Source organism: Cervus elaphus, chromosome 15, assembly GCF_910594005.1.
Source record: "Cervus elaphus chromosome 15, mCerEla1.1, whole genome shotgun sequence".
NCBI lineage: Eukaryota > Metazoa > Chordata > Mammalia > Artiodactyla > Cervidae > Cervus > Cervus elaphus.
In genome coordinates, this window is record NC_057829.1 from 43257843 (window position 1) to 43274006 (window position 16164).

The 16164-nt window shown below is 49.4% G+C and overlaps 1 protein-coding gene across 1 annotated transcript in view; it reads left to right on the plus strand.

The window, feature by feature from the left end:
- The window catches only part of CHAT (choline O-acetyltransferase), a 58729-nt gene extending 42565 nt beyond the window's left edge, over nucleotides 1-16164 (plus strand). Inside the window, exons 9-15 of the mRNA XM_043926205.1 lie at nucleotides 2070-2170; nucleotides 3334-3462; nucleotides 6107-6229; nucleotides 9120-9264; nucleotides 9418-9480; nucleotides 13981-14118; nucleotides 15838-16164. Of these exons, the coding sequence (XP_043782140.1) occupies nucleotides 2070-2170; nucleotides 3334-3462; nucleotides 6107-6229; nucleotides 9120-9264; nucleotides 9418-9480; nucleotides 13981-14118; nucleotides 15838-16107 (969 nt within the window). The 3' untranslated portion in view covers nucleotides 16108-16164. The remainder of the gene's footprint in view (nucleotides 1-2069; nucleotides 2171-3333; nucleotides 3463-6106; nucleotides 6230-9119; nucleotides 9265-9417; nucleotides 9481-13980; nucleotides 14119-15837) is intronic.

The window sequence follows — 16164 nt, forward strand, 5'->3', positions numbered from 1 at the left end:
ATCACCCTGGCCCTGACATTTCAACACACCTCCCTTCATCCCTGAGGAGTACGGCAGCCCAGCATCTCCACAGAAGAAGAGTCATAAAATGAAACAAAACCATTCACAGAGTTCTCATTCACATGACATCAGCCCAGAAATAAGACATTCACTTTGGTCTAGAGAAAAATACTCACACAGATGGGGATGAAGTTCAGTCCATTCATTCCCATCCCCCATCCTTTTTCTCCAGCATGCTGATCCTGAATCTAGCCTTGTTTATTTGTAAAGCTCCAACACTTTCACGATGACTGTATTAAGTGGCACCCAACTATGTTTATGTTTTGGTTTAGCATCGCTCTGGTTTTGGTTTAGCTCCCACTGGTAAGCTTTTCCAGACTGCCTCATTTTTCTCTCTCTCTGTCCCCTGCATTCTGCAGGTTATCCTTTTTATTGGTTTGCATATTGATTCTGCTATTTCTGATGAGTTCTCTCCCTGCCGTGCTGGCTATTTAGCCTCCACCAGTAGTGTTAATGGCTTGCAATCTTTCATGGAGCAGCTGTGGGAATGAAATGATATAATGGATGTACAGGGCCTGAAACATAGTAAGCTTTGGTAGTGGTTTTTAAAAGGCACTGTTTTCCACCCTTACTTTTAGTGACAGGAACAGAAAAGCACTAATGTGTGAGTGGCCACAGCCCTCCCCTCCTGCCTTATGTGTGCCCACTTCTGGGCTCCTTTTTGCAGGCAGGACGGATTATCAGGGGAGCTGGAGAAGCCCAAAAAGTTCCATGAACCTGAATGGAAAGGTTTGAGAGCAAGTCTCAGGACAGAAAGGCAGAGGGCATGGGGGAGAGTGAGAAAAGAGCCTGCATGGATGGACCTGCAGAAAAACTCTGTGGGAAGTGTGGTTGTTTGAGGAATAGGAGTAACGATTCTGGGAGCTGGCATACTATGAGACTGGGGGAGACTGGGAGTCAGCTCAGAGGTGTGCCATGCCACAGGTCCCCGTAAGGTCTCATCAGATTTCAGTAGCTTGTGTATTTGTTTGCTTGTTGGTTTTTTGCTTATGGATGATGGGTTAGTACCTCTGGAGTGTAATGCTGTGCTGAGGTGGACTTCAAGGCAGCTCGACTGTATTTAGGTTATGCTTTTAGAATCAAGATCTCATTCTTTTCGTGATTTCCTGCTAGTACCTTTGTACACACTGAGCATCTCCCTTTCCGAATTCAGCTAAATTCAGCCTTTGTATAGTTAGAAAAATCATGAGTAATCTTTATAGTTCCCGTGGGCCTTACGTTTACCATCTCTCTAATCCTTGTATTGATCCTATGAACTGAGCCTTATTGGATCCATTTTAAATGAGAGCAAACTGAAGCCAGAGATTTGATGCGACTTGTCAGAGCTCTCCCGGCTGGAAGGTGGTAACCACAGAACTGAAATCGGGGATCCTGACTTGAAGCTCAGGCAGCAGTGAATGGGGCATCCTTGGTACACCTTTCTTTCACTCCTATCATGAGATATTTATTTCTCCCTGGGAATTTGCATGCCACCCAAATTGGGTCATTATCCTTCATTACTCATTTAGAGAAGTCACTAAGCACCTACTATGGGGTGGACACTAGATCCTGGGGATAATATCAGTGGTGGCCAACCACACAGTGTCCACCAGAACATAATCACACAAAGCAGACCCGGATGGTGGCCCTGATACGCACTGTGAAGGGGAAACAGGGCTAACAGGAGCCAAAGGGGCTTGCCCAGGACCCGAGGAAAGCGTGCACAGCCTCGGCGTGAGCTCTTAGGAATTGCTGGGCTACCTGAGCCAGGCAGCTGTGGGCTCTTCCTTCACCACCCAGGGCATTTCTGGGAGGAGGTCACACAGTATAGTGCTGTCTTGAGGCTCCTCTATTCTCAGGCCATGGCAATTGTGTTCTTTTCAGGAGATGACATGCTTTGGTGTTCCTGGAGAAAAGGTCTCCCTGAGAGGTGGGGGCAGTAGGCGGGATACAGGGGTCCTGACCTGGAGCCAAGCGGCTGATTTAGAATGTTGACCCAGAGGCCTGCTCACTTCTCTCTGCTATTGCAGTTCGTGGTGGGCCGAGACGGCACCTGTGGCGTGGTGTGTGAACACTCCCCTTTCGACGGCATCGTCCTGGTGCAGTGCACAGAGCATCTGCTCAAGCACATGTGAGTCTCGGGGCAGGGCCCCTCCTGAGCCACTGAGCGGCCATGGGAGGCAAAGCCAGATTCCCAGCAGTGGCCAAGCTAGGCCAAGAAAAATGTGGGCGGCCACTGAGGAGCTGCATTAGTCTGGCATGTGTCCTAGCAAAAGACGAATTTGAAAACCAGCTTGAAGGAGACATCGTATGCTTTATCAATCTTGGACAGAAGGGGCAGACTGAGCAGCAAGTTTAGGGCAGTTAGGGCAATATTTGGCCAAGAATTCTCAGCTTTAAGGGAACATTTGCTGTGGTCCAGGGAAGTCCAGGTCGATGTCTATTGCCTGTCTGGAGTCGGGTGTGGGCCCACTATTGACCCAGCACAGAGGGGAGCTGTACCTGTTTCTCTCCTCTCAGCCTGGGTCTCTCTCCCTACCTTCCAAGGTCGCCAGACTGAGTACTTCTCTGTCCTTTAGATACACTGGGTCCCTTCCTCCATTCATGATTTTGCTCATTCTCTCCTACTAGAATCCTCTCCTGAATCTATAAGTTCTAAATCTCTTCCATGATTTAGGGACTCTGTGCGTGCATGCTAAGTCACTTCAGTCATGTCCAACTCTTTGTGACCCCATGGACTGTATAGCCCACCAGGCTTCTCTGTTCATGAGATTCTCTAGGCAAGAATACTGGAGTGGGTTGCCATAGCCTCCTCCAGGGGATCTTTCCGACTCAGGGATTGAACCTGAGACTCGTATGTCTCCTGTATTGACAGGCAGATTCTTTACCACTAGAGCCACCTGGACTTCCCTGAAGGGATTCTTTAGGATCACTGAAAACCCAAACCAGCCCTCATCGACAGAAAAACAATTTGCTTGTTCCATTTGTCCCCAAAGGTGTGTGTTATTTTGGTTTTGGTTTTTGTTTTTTTTTAAGAGTTACTGGTGTAGTATGGTCAAACAGGAAAACATGAAAAGAAATCCTGGGCTTTGCAGTCAGGTGGAACTGGATAGAATCCTAGCTCGGCCGCTCACTAATTTAGGTGTCCTCTCAGAGCTTCAGTCCATTCATCTGTGTCGTGGTTTGGAGGGCACACCAAACTCCAACAGCTAAGATGACTGCAGGGCAAAGAAATAAGCTGCCCACAGCCCCCCAGCTTGCAGGGCCACAGGAGGTCACCCCATTGTCCTGCAGGGTGAAGACCAGCAAGAAGATGGTCCGAGCTGACTCGGTCAGCGAGCTCCCAGCACCCAGGAGGCTGAGGTGGAAATGCTCCCCGGAAATTCAAGGCCTCTTAGCCTCCTCAGCAGAAAAACTTCAACAGTAAGGAGAATCCCAAGTCTTTGGGGGTGATGCTCCAGGGGGGATCACCATACCACTCCCCCACCCTACCAGCTGCCAAGGTATCCTAGGAGCTTCCAAAGACCCCAATTCCTCTGCCTCCTCCCACCCGCCTCCGCCCACCCCCTTCATGGAAATGCAGTCAAACTAAAGGGGAGTTGTACCTCTCGGGGAAATAACCTTGCCAAAGTATCCTTCATTTCCATAAAATGCAAACATGCATCTATTTTTTTCCACAGGTTTCACCTGACTGAGCAGAGTCAAGGCGGGGAAATCATCTCCAGCTTCCGGGGTGGGGAGGGGGGGTCATTGCCAACTAGTTTGAATAAGTCATTTGAATCCAGGCGATTTCAATTTGCTTGAATTTACACTGCAACTTGACAAGGGGCCTTTTTTTCCCCAAGGGCAGCCCTAACGGGACCCAGCAGGAGACCCCGGGGGGTGGGGGGGAGTGGATATGAGCCCTTGCTAGCAGTTGCAAAGTGTGCTGGGAGCCACGGTCTGGCAACTAGATATGGACTTTGGCTATTCATTCCCTCATTCAATAAATGAGCAGGAATGCATTCACTCATTCTTTCATTCATTTGTTCATCATACATGTGCAGAGCTCTGGTGTGTTCCAGGCCTCTGATAGGGCTGTGGGGACACAGAAATCAATGTGCCACTAGTCCCACCCTCCATACTTTGGAGGAGGAACTGGATCCCCAAAGCAAAAGTGTCAGATGCAATAAGCGCCCAAACCAGAGACAAGTATTTGGTTCGGAACCCACAGAGGACACTGGAGCTGAGTTCTGCCAGGAGGTGGAGCGAAGGCTTTGCAGAGATGGGCCTTGAAGGATAACTAGGAGTTCATGGTACCAGCAGCTGGGAAAGACACAGGAACCTAAGATCAGGTTGTTTGGAGGCCAGCAAGTGAGAGAATGACCAGAGCTGGGGCAATAAAGGGAAGCTGGGGTCACATTGCAAAGAACTTCATGTCCTTACATTGTGGGGACTGGAAGCTGTGCTGCAGTGGTGAGGAACCCCTGGAGGATTTAGGGCATGGGGTTTCAGGGAACCAGTGAGGAGACTGTGGGAATACCGTGGGTGAGCAGGACAGAGTGTGGCTGGGCTCAGAAGCCGAGGGATGGGGAGGGTGAGTCCACAGCAAGCTGCTGGAGGTGTTGACTGACTTTCCAGGGGGAAGAAGAGAGGCCTTAGGTGTTCATCTGTAAGTGCTCGTATCTCAACCCTATGGGGCTGCTCTTGGGACACGAAGGTGAGTGAGTTGGTGGGCTGGTGAGACCTGGGCAGAAGAAAGAGTTGGCTTATTTCAGGTCTTCAGGCAGCTGTGATGTGGTCCCAAGTGCCCAGCTTTCCTTTCTAGATGACCGGAAGAGCCAAGAGAGGCCTGTGGGTGGGGAAGCAGGAGAAGCCGTGAGGTCCTGAGCTGCCATGGAAGGTAGGTAGGGTCTGAGGGGCCAGGGCTTGGCCAAGAAGTTTCCAGGTGGCTGGGGTGACTGTGAGCTCAGCCTGTCCAGGGTAGTAGGTCAACAGGACAGACTGAAGGGTGAGTTCCCATGAGAACTGGGCCCTCTCCGAGTCCTGCTGGGTCCTCAGAACCTGGCATGGACCAACCGAGAGCTGAGCTCACATGACTGAAGGAATAATTCAAGGCAAGGCAGGCAGGGAACACGGAATCCTGAGGGAGGGTGGGAGCAGGGGTCAGGGCTGCCCACCCAGGGCTCTGCACACACACACACACACACACACGCACACACACACATATACACACATGGCTGGTGGCCAGATGGTGGGGACCTTGCTGCATGTTGCTCCTGCAAGCCATCAGCCCGGACCCCAAACTCATTACGAAGGAGACTGGTCAATATAGTGAGGGGAAGGGAGTGAGGAGACCAGCACTGAAGGTCTGTCTCAGTGTGGACTCAGGGAATCTTCCTTCTGCTTGACAGAGATTTGTGGGCAGCAACTGTCTAGGCATATCACAGGAGGCTCAGCATCAATTTATGGATAAAATGGATTTTCAGTCACCAACAAAGCCCGGATGAGCAGCTTTAGCTGCGGTGACTGTGACCAGCAGCCAGACCCCAGACCTTTCTTCCCATAGCACAACAGGGACAAGTCTCAGTGAGAGATGCTGCTTGCAGCCGTCAGAGAAACAGGCTTTTCCCTGGACATGGGGGGTTGGCAGGTCTTGCAGGATGGCCAGGATGCCCAAAGAGTCCATGGAAATGCTGGACACACCTTCCCAAACAGGTCAAAATACATGGCCTCTATGAGGCCTACTTCTGGGGGCAATGAATTTCTAGGACTTTGTTTGTGGGCTGTGTTCTCCTTGCCCATGCAAATGACCCTTGTGCTTCTGTGTCCCTCCCTGCAGCCAGGCCCACCTCCCCCACCCACAGTACAGAACCACTGCCCTGTCCAGCCAAGCCTCACCCTCAGTTCAGAGTCCTCCTAGTCGGCATGCCCTCTGCCACTTCCATACATCAAGACCTGTCTCTGGCTGTGTCCTGGACACCTTACTGCTTTGACATCGACCAGGCTCGAGAAACTTCGTTAGACTCTGTGGTGAGTGCATTCTATTTTGCATGCAGTGAAAGCTTCTTTCCTTTTTCTTCCACAGAATAGTAAAGAATCTCGACTTCACCGTTTATAAGTTTGACAACTATGGGAAAACATTCATTAAGCAACAGAAATGCAGCCCTGATGCCTTTATTCAGGTGGCCCTCCAGCTGGCCTTCTACAGGTAAGCACAGCCTGCCCAAGGGGACTGGCTGATGACCTACTCTAGGGTCTAGAAGCATCTTAGAGGGAGGGATGACTCTCTGTGAGCCTAGAGAATGGGGATAGGCAGGCTGCATGGAAGGACCCTGTCACCTAAAGCTGGCAAGCAATGACCCAGGGGCACAGAGTTCATGGGGGGTGGGGGTGGAGGGACGCAGAACTAACAAGGGCCATGCAGGTGGTAAGGACATCACGTGGTTTCCTCCTGATCTCAGCCAGCCCACCTGGGGTGCTAGAGTCGTGACCTGTTCCACCCAGTTTTCCTGGTCTTGACAAGGAGATGGAACTAGCATCCCTGCCCACCCCCTGGTGGGTCAAGTCAAACATTTGGGGCTTAACTGGTTTCCGTCGCTCATTCCCCTCACCCCACAGCAGTGCTCCTCCATCCTCTGCCCTCCACCTCCAAGCCCCCGCCATCTGATGTTTGGTCAACTGTAGCCTGCCTTTGCAGGTCCACTCTTGTCCCCAATAATCCTGTCTTCATGAAGCATGAACTTTGGAATATACAAATCAGATTCCATCACCTACCACCTCGAACCCTCCCAGTGGTTTCCCATCACGCTTAGAACAAAGTCCAGGCTCAGAAAGGCTCTTTGTGAACCAGCCTTCCCAGGGCCCTGCCCCCAGGCTCTCTTCCACCTCCAGACCATTGCGTTGTGCCAGTGCCTCTGCCCACCCGCCTGTCACTGCCACTCTTCACACGCCAGCTCCTTCCTACAGCTCAGGTCTCAGCTCAGGCGCCAGCCCTCAGAGGCCACCTCAGAGCCTCTTGCCACCAGTTCTCTGTCACAGCACGCTGCGTTCTTTTTTCATTCATGGCAGTTGTTATGCATGTGGGCTCCCCTGTTCATGGATTCACAGACTTTGTTTTCTAGACTGTCTCCCCCAGGCGTGATGTTCTTGGTTATCTTGCGTGCCTGGGACAGAGTAGGCACCAGGGACTGTCAGAGCCCTGAGAAGACGCTGCAGGGGTTTTAGCCTGCGGTGGCATGGTCAGTGTGTGGTTTAGAAAAATCCCTTAAGTGGTAGCTCTGTCCTGGGGAAGAGATGCAGAGTTGGGAGTAAGGGTTGAAGGCAGGGTAGGGAGCCAAACTGACCTTTTATGAGAGGCAAAAAATAATGCAAAATATATCTTCCTCAAGATAGGGCTGGCTCCTGTTGGTCCCAGCATCCCAGAAGCAGCAGCTCATAAACTAGCATAGGTGCGATGTAGTAAATAGCACCACACCCCCACCAGAACCTGCTTTTGGTCTGCAATCAGGACAGGCATAAAGTGACATGGAGAAGGCCCTGCCAGGAGGTATCACTAATGAGTGGGTGGCACCCCAGACTCCAGTGTCCCTCGCAGGGGGTGTGGCTCACGGGGGAGGGAGTGCAGCCACTCTGAGGGTCATCTGTCAGGTTGACATCACCCCACACAAGGACTGTGCTCACCGCCAGGATGTGGAGACCTCGCTGGCATTGGGCTGTGGAAGGACCCAGCCTCTGGAACTGCAGTCAATGCCGTTCTGATACTCAGATGGCGTGTGGCTAAAATGGGCCATGAGGTCAGTGTTCTGCTAGTGCCATGGCTGGGGACACTGCTGCCCTGGTACTCAAGCACTTCAGAGCTTCAGATCCAAATCCCAGAAGGGATGGGGACAGAGCCCCCTTCCTCTACCCTCCAGAGATCTTTGCTGTCACTGGACATGGCCAGGAATAGATGAGGCCAGAGGCTCCCAGACTCATTGAATAGGCAAAATACCACCTGCTGCCTATGGAATGGTTGCTTCAGAGTTTCAACTGTAACAAAAAAAAATTTTTTTTTAATCTGCTTCTAGATTCAGCAGAAACCTGGAAGCTGCCTAAATTGGGGCTGATCAGCTACCAGCCAGTGATGGCGTCTACTTTTGTGCTCAGCAGGGTGTTTGCTCCGAGGGGCTGTAGAGATATAGGAAATGAGCTCCCTGCCAGAGTCTTGGGGGAAAATGAGACATGAGTACAGGAAGTGCCACTTTCTTGGCAAGTCTTGGTGTCAAGCACTGTACCCAATCAGACTCTCGATTCCCCACTCCTGGAACTCACCCAGGGCGAGGGATACTTGCCTGAAGGAGGCCAAGATACAAGGCCACAACATGCTGTGACTTTGGGCTGTCACTGCCCCTCTCCGAGTTCTGTGTCTTTCCCGTCCCTGACCCCTTAACACCAACAGCTTTACTCACTGGCGAGACAGGTGTTTGCCAGCCTGGTGTGCCAGCCTGAGGATGCTCGCTCAGTTCGCATATCTGAGGAAGAGACTTGCTCTGACTGGTGGGGCCAGGGGTCACAGACGTGAGGAAGGAGAAACACAGCCCTGGTACCCATGGGTCACTTTGGAAGCACCGCTGCCCCTGGATGGTGGGCCTGTGCAGCAGCTGGCACCCATGGCCTCTAAGGCCCCCTCCCTGCCTCGATCCATAGGTCATGCTTGAATTGTTTTTAAATAAAACAGGATTCCCTCAAGAGTGGGAATGATGAATTATTCCACGCTGTGCTATTAATCACTCACTCATTGGGTCTTGCAGAAAATTCTAGGTTTCTCACCATATTGGGACTTTAAAAAAAAAAACTACCACCAGTCATGTCTTCCTTATATTTTATATCCACATAGTATCACCCACACAGGAAAGTGTGCTCAGCTCTTCATATCAGAGGCTCCCCAACATTCATCTTTGGGGAATCTCCTCCAGAATTCTATTAGCATTAAAATGAAAGACTGTGCTGAGCGAAGGCAGGACTGTAAAAATAAAGGCAGGCGAGGCTATTTTTCCTTCAGCATTTATGACTCCCTGAGAAGGCAGCACTGTCTGCCATTCCCCCTTCATCCTGTACAGGCTCCACGGGAAACTTGTGCCCACCTACGAGAGCGCGTCCATCCGCCGGTTCCATGAGGGACGGGTAGACAACATTCGATCGGCCACTCCGGAGGCGCTGCGTTTTGTGAAAGCCATCGCTGACCACCACACAGCCGCCGTGCCGGTAAGTCTTGCTGGCCTGAGGGGTCTCAGGGAGGTCAGTGGGGCAGCTGTGGGCCGCCTGTGGCTCAGCCCTGGGACACCCAGCTCCTTTGGCTGGTCTGTACCTGAGCAGCCTCTTAAAGCCCCGTGCACTGTGTCTCTGTCCATTTTACAGGATTCGGAGAAGCTGCTGCTCCTGAAGGATGCCATCCGAGCCCAGACGGAGTACACAGTCATGGTGAGTGACCTCGCCTGCGCTCAGGACCCCAGCTGCGCCCAGAGCCAGGGCCTCAGCACAGACTCTGGGTGACAGCTGGACCACCTCCTATGCAGCGACTTGGTGAGGCCACCTTGCCTCTCAGAGCCTCCTCTTTCTTATTTTTAAAAGCTGGGTAACACAGCACTCCTGCTTTTTACATGGATTTTATAGGGATACAATGAATGGTCTTTGAAACAACACCAGTAATAATAGCACCAACATGTAAAGCATCTTACAGTTTATATAAGAGAAGGCAGGCGTATGTGGTTCATGCAGTCTCAGGTGAGTTTTAAAACTCCCACCCAGGGCTGTTTCTGCCTTCTTATTCTCCATGTATTTATTTATTTATACTGCTTGTGAATAAAAAGATTTTTTTTGCTGAAAGTTAATGGTGAAATTGAAATGGTAAGGGAAATGCTTTCCTGGGTTAGGAAAATAATATATTTTCTGGCACTGCAAAGCCATTATTTGCATACAAACCAAAATTAAGCTACTGCTTGGACTGGTGATCAATATATTAATTGTGAATCATTCTGATACAGTCTTTGAAGGATCATACAATCTATGAAAAGGAGTTTACTTTGTATTTACTTTGTTTACTGTCTATGTATTTGAAAGCAAGCACAACATAGATCTGGGTTTTAGAACTAGCCAGTATAGACTTTTGGAGAAGGCAATGGCACCCCACTCCAGTACTCTTGCCTGGAAAATCCCATGGACGGAAGAGCCTGGTAGGCTGCAGTCCACGGGGTCGTGAAGAGTTGGACATGACTGAGCGACTTCACTTTTACTTTTCACTTTCATGCACTGGAGAAAGAAATGGAAATCCACTCCAGTGTTCTTGCCTGGAGAATCCCAGGGAAGGTGGAGCCTGCTGGGCTGCCGTCTATGGGGTCACACAGACACGACTGAAGCGACTTAGCAGTAGCAGCAGCAGTATAGGCTTTTCTCCAATTCAGTTGCTAGGTCCCTGATTCATCTGAATAGGTGTTTGTTCTGTTTGGGGAAAATCAAGCTTGCTCTCATGTCTTCCATGGGTATCCTTTGTTTTTCTGCTCTATGCCAGGCAAGGCTTTAGGTGCTGGCAAATAAAAAATGAAGCCCTATCCTTAGGGAGTTCACTGTGTAGTAGGTAAAAGAGGCCTTAAGTATTTCAGGAAATAGCAGAGAACATGGAGGAATAAGTTCCTTCTGCTTGGGAAAGCCAGGTGAACTCCCCAGAGGAAGTAGTGCTTCATATGAGACTTAAAGCATGAAGTGTTTGTTAGGTAGATGTAGAAGGGAAGGATGGCCCTAGAAGGGAACAGCATATGCAAAGGCAAGGGCTTACAATTTTTACTTATTAAGCTCTCTTTCTAGTAAAGCTATTGGAGGATGTAGACCACTAACATAAGAGAATACAACACAAAAAAAAGAAAATCACAGACTTAAACATCAGAAGATGCAACACCAGAAAGAGGTCGAGAAAAAGGATGAGAGCAACGGGAGGTCTCAAGTTGACAGCTGTTCAGCAGACCCAGGGAACAGTCAGTCCACAGAGAAGCAAGAAGTGAAAGGAGAAATTAAACTGATAAATTATCTGATACACTTTTATGCATTAAGGGGAGTTTTACAGTTCTGGCTGAGGATTTACGAATCAATAAATTGTAGATACATAGAAAGGTAGGCAAGTGGGAAAATCATAATTTAATCATTTACAAGCTGTCGATTCCAGGGAACACGAAAAACTGATTAAGAAAGGAAATCTAATCCTAACACATGCAGGACTCAGGACTCAGCTGTGAATACTTGCATAATTATAGCCATGTAAACACTGAATGTTGATCAAGTGACAAGGAGTTCAAATCTAACTCTGTTGGAAGCATAGGGGAGTGGAAGTATATTTGGGAAGGAGGGTATCAAAGAGCCAAAGTTTCATCTTCTATAATAAGGAAATTGAAAAATGCAGTAGCAGCAGTCTAAGCATATTATTCAGAACTTAGAAAGTCAGTAGCTAAAAGAGTTCCAAGTGATTGCTTCTATGGAGTGGGACTCAGTGCTGGCAAAGTGACATAAGTCTTTGGCTTATTTGGTTTTTTTTTTTTTTAAACTATACATATACAACTTTGATAATAATTTAAAATTTTATGAAAAATTTAGGAAAATATTCTCCAAAGCATTGCCATCGGGTTCTGCTGTGTTAACTATTTTAAGTTGGTGAAAACAACTCAATAAAAGAGATCAGGGATGGGGAGAGGAGAGCCATAAAGATGCTTTGTAGGTCCCTGGTTGGCTGTGCGGGGTAAGGGACAGAGAGGAAATCAGGAAACCGCCATGTATCTGGAAAGTATATTTGGTAGAGGTTGTGGAGAAAGGAAATTCCAAGGAAAGGAGCAAATGTCGTCCAGACACACTGTCACATCCTCTCATAGCACCGTATGCTTCTCCTTCCTATTATTTACTCAGTTTATGATCACAAGTTTATTTGTCTGGTTGGTTAATATGTCTCCCACCCCACCTAAGGCTCCATGAGGCTGAGTCTGTGACTGCTTTGTTCTCTAGCAGCTTCTTGGACACATAGTAGGCACTCAGTTAAGGTTCTTGAATGAACAAAAGACTGGATGTTGAGTCATTTTGCTCATTACTACTCATGGCTCTGATCCAAAGAGTCTGTTGAATCAACCTCAGTTGCTACAGTGACTTCAGAGATGGTGAAATGGGGGCTGCTGTTCAGAGTAGCTGCTTTGATAGATCTACACAAATCAGTCTTTAAATAGAGGCAACCTGAGAAATTAAAAATGCATCTACTTCATAACTGGTCTGTCTCACAGATCTTCGCCTCTGTCCTAACGGGGCACGTCCAAAGTGAGTGGTGATTGTATAACATGTCTTTTCAGCCTATGATTATGTGTGTTTGGAGAGACTGGGGTCCCTGAGTCATCTTTATGCATCCATTCTCAACTGAAAGAGAACAGCGATCAAATTCTAAAACATACCTTGTAAACCTGAACAAAATTCACAGTGGTAGAAGATTTCCGCCTATGTGGGGCATTGTTAACAGCTAAGTGGCCATCTTATGTAACCGTGAAACCCCTAAGAATTACTCATGGGTACCCTGATGTTGATCCAGAGGTTATTACAAGAGGCCAGAGGAGGGACTTCCCTGGGGGCACAGTGGATAGGAATCCACCTGCCAATGCAGAGAACATGAGTTCAACTAAGCCCATGCATCACAACTACTGAGCCTGTGCTCTAGAGCCCGTGAGCCACACCTCTGAGCCCACGTGCCGCAACTACTGAAGCCCATGCGCCCTAGAGCCTGTGCTCTGCAACAAGGGCAGCCACCGCAATGAGAAGCCCACACACCACGAAGAAGGTAGCCCCCGCTCACTGCAACTAGAGAAAGCCCACAGAAAGCAACAAAGATGCAGCATGGCCAAAAATAAAATAAATACATTCTAAAAATTATTTTAAAAGAAAGAGGCCTCCAGGTCTCCATCAGCCGCACAAATTGCCCCAATCAAACATGTAATCCGTGCAAAACCCCTGTGCCTGCTGCATGCAGCCTCCCGTGGGGAAGACAGAAAAGACTGCCCTGGTTCCACTGTCCCCTTCCAGCCACACCACCACCCCTGAGCTCCTCCTACGTAGGAGTCTTCCACTGCTATCCTCTTATCCTTTGATAAGATTTCAAATACCTGTGACAAAAAGAAAGACCCTTTCTTCATCCAACAACCCTTGAAAATGTGAGCTGAGCCTCTGCTAAGCTGTCTAGCTCCTGTCTCAAAATTACTCTTAGATTATGAGTCCAGTTTAGTTGAATAGATTCTGAGCCTGTGAAACAGCAGCCAGGATTCAAGGACACCTCAGCACCCTCTGCCCCTCTTTCCTTGGGCTCCTGCTGGAGGATGAAGTGTTGGTTGTGGTGAAAACCCATCCAATGACAGCCTGGGGTACCCCTCCCAATGCTTGGATGGGTTCCAGCCAGCACCTGTGCTCCTGCCCGGCTTCTGCCGCTGAAGAGGTACCCAGGAGGGCCAAGCCAGCCCTGCTGTTTCTCCAGCACTGCTGGTTTAGGAGATGCAGGCCAGGCATCTCCTAAACCAGTGCTACAGCCTTGTTCTGTTGGAGAACCGCTGACACAAAAAGAGAACATGATCTGTTAGAGAAAGGCAGTCATTTAGGAACATGAGGGGTTATACACGCTGAACATCGCCAGAGACCATGCTGTTGGGGGGCAAGGAGTCAGACTCACCAGCTTTTAACTCGGGCATCCTCATCTAGAACCCAACCTGCTCTGGCTCATCCTGTGTGTGAAGAAATATACAAGGAGCAGAGGCCATGTAGGACAGTGTTCGGTTCTGGGCAGCCGCCACACATGGACGTGGTCCACAGCAAGCACTGGGTGGGCAAGAGCCATTAGTGTCCCCACAAGCTTTGCAGACTAGAGAGGAGGGAAGGAGGGGAAGCCCGTGTCTCACGTCCTATTCTCTGTCTCAGGCCATAACAGGGATGGCCATCGACAACCACCTGCTGGGGCTGCGGGAGCTGGCCCGGGAAATGTGCAAAGAACTGCCCGAGATGTTCACGGATGAAACATACCTGATGAGCAACCGGTTTGTCCTCTCCACCAGCCAGGTACTGCCCCAGTGCAGCCAGCACCCGAGAGCATTTAGTGGAAGCAGTGGGCTTTCTCACAAGCTGGCTGATTACAGCCCACTGCTTGGAATCAGCCCGATCCTGGCTCTGCTTCCAGTGAACTGCATGGCCTTCAGCAGAAGGACCGAAATGCTCAGAGTGCTGTTTTCCCCGTCTTCTAAATGTGCATAATCACAAATGCCTCCTTAGCAGAGGTGGGCAGGATGGGAGAATACCCACTCTGGTGCCCTAACCATTAGGCATACTTCTTCCAGTGTTGCCCAAGAGGTGGTGTCCTACCATGGTGACCATGGGCCCAGAGGCAAATCCTGGCTCAATCAAATGCGATGATGTAGGTGGAAAGCCCAGACCCCCAGTGCTTGGCACAGACAGGGTCCTCCAAACAGGTCACAGACCTCATCGTAAGGGGCCACTGCAGGCCTGGCATCTCCTAAACCAGTGTTACAGCCTTGTTCTGTTGGAGGACCGCTGACACAAAAACAGAACATGATCCGTTAGAGAAAGGCAGCCATTTAGGAGAGAAAATATCTACACCCTCTCCCCCTACCCTGCCCCGCAAATGTCAGTTTACTAAAACTCCACCTCATCTGCAAAAAGCAGAACATGGGCAATAAAAAGGGCTGATAAAGTTGTGTTTGAGGATGAAAGCCCACTCAGTAATTTCATTTTGTCATTACGGCAGTGAGCTTGCAGACATGAATAAACGAGGACAGAACACAGCAACATAAATTCTTCAGGAAACCATCCATGGGCAAAAAGTGCTTCGGAACGGCTTTATGGCCTTCGGCTGTTGCACGGCAAATTTATCTGACAATGAGGTGACTCTATTAGCAAGACTAATGGTCTGTTCTGCCCCATTAAAACGGCCAGTGTCATTTCTGAAGGCCTGAGCACACAGAGCCTGTGGGTTTAAAACACACACCGCGCCCTGCACCTGCTCAAGAATGTGCTCCATTTCCCCTCTAAAATCAGCTAATACAATTAATTCAGGGTGTGGTGGTATTTTTTTCCTCCAACTGGAATGAACATTGATGGCTTCAATGCCTTCAGAAGCACTTTTTCTTGGCTTGTGATCCGGATTACAAAATCGCAGCCCTCTGAATTCAAAATGTATCAGGTACATAACTAAAAACTCCAGTTGATGGCAATCTCTGAAATGCCCAATGCTGGGTAATTGTGCGTGACCAGGCTGCGGGGAGAAAAGCAGACCAGTCAGGCAATACTGACAGTAATTAAGGATGTGGGAAAAAATCGACAGAGACGAGGAGCCAGATTTCCTCCAGTTCATAAATTACTCCCTCTGGGAAGCCATCTAACTGTTGGGTGCCACCAGGGTGCGATTTAGTAAATTGCTCTGATTGCCTGGGTGATTCAAACAGCCCCCAGGTGAAGGAGAGATTCGGCCCAGCACCGGGTCACTCTGGGAGCTTCCGACTCCACGTGTAGAGCAGATTTCACACCAAGGAGGGGCTTATGGCCTCTCTTCTGATTCATGCAGTTAGATGGGTTTGTTTTGATGACTCTGTCTGTGGCCATCCATGATGAAGCAATCAGTTGATGTGGTTAATTCAGTCACACATCCAGGTGGGAAATAGTCAAAGAGAAGCAAATATCTCATTGAGGCTCCAGGACTGCTGAAACATCATGCTTTAAGCAGACTTTCAGCACAAGCAACTTCTGACCTGTCCTCTCCTCCAGGTACCCACCACCATGGAGATGTTTTGCTGCTATGGTCCCGTGGTACCCAATGGGTACGGTGCCTGCTACAACCCCCAGCCAGAGAACATCCTTTTCTGCATCTCCAGCTTCCACAACTGCAAGGAGACATCATCAACCAAGTTTGCAAAAGCTGTGGAAGAAAGCCTCCTTGAAATGAGATGCCTCTGCAGCCTGCCACTGTCTGCCACAGCCAAGCCACCGGCGACAAAGGAAAAAGTAACAAGGCCCAGTCAGGGGCACCAACCTTGATGGCTGCTGCCACCACGTTTCAACTCCTCAACCCAGCATTCTGCAGCTGCCAGACCC